The sequence below is a fragment of the Numenius arquata genome, chromosome 12 (assembly GCF_964106895.1).
Source record: "Numenius arquata chromosome 12, bNumArq3.hap1.1, whole genome shotgun sequence".
Taxonomy (NCBI): Eukaryota; Metazoa; Chordata; class Aves; order Charadriiformes; family Scolopacidae; genus Numenius; species Numenius arquata.
Window position 1 is genome coordinate 6768120 of NC_133587.1, and position 5000 is coordinate 6773119.

Genomic DNA, 5000 nt, shown 5'->3' on the forward strand with positions numbered 1-5000 from the left:
TCTGGGGGGCTTCTGATGATGTTCCAGTCATTGTGTATCTCTTAAATGAGTTCCAACTTGAACCTCAGCTTTGTCCCTGAGGACGGCAGAACACTGGTTCCAGGATTCCCTTCTCAGTGAAGCATTAATTCTGGCCCATAGCAACTGATGATAGGAGTGATATTTCCTTAGAGTGCAGTCCTGTTCTTCCCTTCCCTTTCACTTCACACCTGGAGCTGTAGCTGCTATATTAATTCACTACCTACTGTTGTGGGGTTCAGTCCCATGGAGACTGTTTCTTTCCCTTCCCATCATGGATAGGCTTGTGGTGGTTGCTGTCCTGACTTCATGCAGAAGACTGCACCATGGGTTTCCAAAGTGTGAGTTAGAGTTGGGAGTCTGGAACTGGGGCTGGACAAACCCACCATCCATCTCTGTGGATAACCTGTGGGGAGGAGCTGTACCTCCACTGGCTGGTACCGGAAACTGTGAGAGATCTTTTGAGGGATTTTATGGATTCTCCTTCCATTGTGTTTGCATGTGGGATGGAGGCATTTGGCTTTTTTTTTTTCTGCTTTTTCTTTTTTTTTTTTGTGTAGCTCTGTGGTCAGCATGTAAAATTAGGATGTTTTTGCCAATTTGCCAATGTTAGACTCTATTTCTAGTGTTGTGACCCAGACCACTAGGTCTGGTTTGACACGGCACGGTGCTCTGATAGAAGCAAACATGATTCTAAGTGATGTCTTCAGATTGTTTTATTTAACAGATGTATGTTTTGCTTAAAGGCAAAGCACAGTATGAATCAGTCTCATCTAAAATCACTTTTAAAAAGAGAAATAAGTAGGACATCAGGTACAATAAAAGCTAAATACACAATAACCTGAGGCAGAATAACATGGCAAACCATGCTCCAGAGTATAAAGGTACGTAGCACTGACAATAAGTAGTGTTTGTTACAACAAGTAGGTACAGTCTTTCCACACCACAAAAGGCCAGTTGTGTTGTTTCCTGTGCAGATTTGTTTCAGTTCATCTTGATGTGCCACATCGGTTGTTGCGGAAGTAAGACAGGCTGAGCTAACAGAACAGATCATAGTACTGCCAAACTGTAATTTGTGAGACACAGATAAGGCTGAAAGCATTCAGGTTTAGCTTACTTGCCAATTGTTGGGATTTTCTCTGGTCTCTAACTGCAATGCGGGAGAATTTTCATCTGTGCCTCTTCTGCCACATGCTCCACAGCAACCTTGGTGGTTTTTTTTTTAGTTAATTTTTTTAAAATTAGGGATTATGAGATTAGGTAAGTGTTGGAACAGTGGGAGTGTTGGGAAGGTAGAAGTCTGGAGGGTGGGGTTATGGGAGGAAATGGGAACTCGATTAGGGAATTTAGGGTGTGCTCAGGGAGCAAAGGAAACAGGGAGCATGGAGTTGGTTTGGCCTGATGGGCAGAGTGTGGCTAGAGCACAGGGAGAGACGGGTCTTGGCCCCATGAAAATTATACACTCCATAGAACTGGGAAGTTAGGTTGCTCCCCACAGAGGTTGTAGGATGCTGAGAATAAAGCACAGACAAACAGAGGCCAGTATTTGCAAACTGTGGGACATATCTTCCCCATGGACAGTCAGAGCTGGATTCTGGAGCCAGTAGCAGTGGAACACCATCAGCCTGAGTTGTACCAGGACTAGTGTGTGAATGCACAGCTGGAGGCAGAGTAAACTGGGAAACTCTGGTCTGGATAACTAGTCTTAAACTGACAGAGGGGAGTCCCAGAAATAACAACTTAGTAACTCCACTCAAATGAATGAAAAAAAAAAAAAATTTAAAAAATAGTCTGAAGTCAAATGAGATCTCTTAGATGTTTGAAAGCAATAGACAACCCTGAGGGTTTCAGATTGCTGCCCCTGCTATAAGTGAGATACCAGAAAGGTGCAAAGTAGACTTTAGAATTGCTTAGAGTTTTCGTAGTTTGGCACTGTCTGTGATACTGTCTGTACACTGCATTATCTACAAATCGTACCAGCCTTTGCTCAGTTACAGTGTGCTATTTGAAGGCCACTTATATGGTTTATTCCTAAAAAAAGCTGAGGCTAAGACTAAATTATTGTAGAAGTTGCGTGATTTACATGCCACCAACTTGCACACAGAGTTTGAAAATGATTGCAAACAGCATGTTGCTTTCTTGTTTCCAATGCAGGAGTGTCCATCCACTGAATGCAGTGCAAAGCTCTTTGAGTAAAAAGAGACTCACCCAGGACATATATTTCTCAAGGCATAGAAACCATATCTGCCATACACATCTTATTTTTTCCAGGTACCTAACTTAGCCAAATTGATGCTTCTAAAGACTCCAGCTTTTACACAAAGCTAAATTCAAACTATTTTGCATTTTAGCTATTCCTTATGTTCAGATCTGTGTAGTCTTCAACATTTTCTAGGGATGGGTCTCATTGCTGACAACGTATCAAAAGGAGATTTCTGTGACATATTGTATTAACATACCAAATACTACATTGATCAGTGCATTCCAGTTAAAAAAAATTAAACTTAAAAATTTGAGGATATAAATAAGTAATGTAAATGCCTTCTTCATATGAGCCACTTCTATCAGGCAGCTGTTTAAGTCACACTATCACCGATACAGTAGCTGTTCCTTTTCTTAACTGATTTCTACTGAAAGAATATTTCAGTGCAAGAGGAATGCTTACTTTCACCCTTCAAAGATTTTACTCAGGTTGCTTTATAGCAAGCAGCATAAATTTTAATCTATTCTTTAATAAAAGGTGGAGGCATGGGAGTAGAGCAATGCTGTTACCTGTTGATGTTTTGATTTGTCTTGCAAGTGAATAGCTTTCCATAGAGGTTACTAATGGAATCTTTTAGAAAACACTGACTTGATAGTGGCACAGAGATAAAGCAACAAGTACAAATAAATGGTAGAGAGAATATTATTTCAGTCTCTATAAGGCAGTTGCTTTAAGGACTCTTAAGCTATTTTGTAAGCCACTCTGGATTTCCTTCTGTTATAGCTATTTAAATAATTTCATATAATGTAGTTGAATCTGATTTTCACTTTGAAAAGTATGATTCAAGGCATCAAGCAGAAGGTTATTTTTTTTTTTTCTTTCCTGTACCCCTTCCTTCAAGCACTGCTTTTAAATTGGAGTTGCTATGTATCTCAATACATATATGTATTCATACACCTCTTGTGTGTATCCTCTCTCTACTCTCAAAACAGAGCCAGATGTTTACAGCATGCACTGTCCCACACTCACGCCGTAACAGCAACACACTATTTCTTTGAAAGTCTTTCTCATCTCCAGACTCCGGAAAGCATAAATGAGTGGATCAATTACTGAGTTGCACATTATCAAGACCAGATAGGTATTGAAGTGTGAAGTGTAGCAGACACAGTATGGATTCATTGGGCAAGAAATGATGAGGATGAGGTGAAGGAAGAAAGGTGCCCAGCAAACAATGAAGACCCCAAGTAATATAGTGATGGTGACAGCTCCCTTCATGCAGGTACGCTGGTAGGGCACCCCATCCACAGGGAGGGCTGCAATCCGCTTAACATGCAGGCGTGCAAACAGGAACATGTGAACATAAAGGGAGGCCATGAGAAAGAGCATGGTAAAGAACATGGTGATGAGACAGACAATGACAGTTTTGCTTTCTGAGTAGGCAATGAATATGATGCCACAGATGATACAAGCAATCCAAATGACCACAATCAGGGTTAAAGCTTTCTTCACAGTCATGATGCTGTGGTAACGGAGAGCATAGAAAATAGTTATGTACCTGTCAATGGCTATAACCAAGAGATTGCAAATTGAGGCTACCAAAGAAATACAAATCATTGAGTCAAAAACATTGTCCATATGCTGAATAAAGTGGTCATCGATGATCAAATAGCCGCTGCTCAGGATTGCAATCATGATAGTCTCCAAGGCATTTGACATGCTCACTAACATATCTGCCACAGCCAAGCTACAAAGGAAGAAATACATGGGAGAATGTAGGTTTCCATTCTTCAGCACTGCAAGAATGACAAGGATGTTTTCCAGGAGGCTGATGATCCCCAAAGTCAAGAAGACCTCGGCTTTTATGAAGACCTGCTCACAAAATCCATCACTGCTTCTGTTTAGAATTGAGTCATTGAAGTCTTCAGTGACATTAAGCAGCACAGGCTGAAATGAAAATGTAAAGTGTGTGGTATTCATTGTGAGCAAAGGAGTTGAATTCAGAAGTGATTAAGGATCTGATAGAGAACAGGTTAAGAAAAAAAATGAAGGGGAGCAAGAAAAGACAAAGGAAAAGAAGTCCTTCTAAGTTGTTGCTGTGCACAGGAGATGGAATCAAACAGGAGTTTTCTTTAGTCACTTTTACAAGTAGAAACATAAAAAAATCTGCATTTACAGTGAGTTTTGTGTCAGTCACAGGCTGCTCTTCTTCATAAGAAAGTGAGCTTCAAATCTTGCAGGCATCAAACAGTTTCCTCTGAAGGGAAAAATCACCAGCAGCACATTGCTGGTTCTAGCTCTCCTGATGATTAAAAGCAGGGAGTTTTCTCATCTGCTAGTATCTGCCGGGGCCAGTGCAGGTTTGTTGCAGCTCAGTGAAGTATCTCTTGCTATTTCAGTGGCAAGAAAGGACAAGAGAACTAACGGATTTATATGTGCAACTCCTACTTAATCCTCCGTGCAGAGCATTGGCTATTAGAGAGCAAGCACCTTTCTGACTGACAGCTGTGAACACCAGGTACAGCATCTCCACCGCTGGCTCCACCAGCGGATCTGAAACTGTCTGGCGCCCTCTGCAGATAGCGAATAGGATGGATTTGCTTTAAAATTCATTTGAAAAAAAATGGGATTTTCATCCAGCAAAACTTTATGCCTGTTTTCGGCAGCTGTGTCCTGCTAATGGAAGTGAGCAGGGGTGAGCAGCAGAGTGTGGCAGGGATTCAGAGGCAGGCAGGATGCCCATACGCTGTCCTGGCCTCTGCTCCTCTCCTGCCCCAAGCCA

At 41.5% G+C, this 5000-nt stretch overlaps 1 protein-coding gene across 1 annotated transcript; it reads right to left on the reverse strand.

The window, feature by feature from the left end:
- Nucleotides 1–3223: 3223 nt before the first annotated feature.
- Nucleotides 3224–4198, reverse strand: MC3R (melanocortin 3 receptor). Its single transcript, XM_074157172.1, has one exon. It carries the CDS (start codon nt 4196–4198, stop codon nt 3224–3226), a length of 975 nt encoding a protein of 324 aa, XP_074013273.1.
- Nucleotides 4199–5000: the final 802 nt, after the last annotated feature.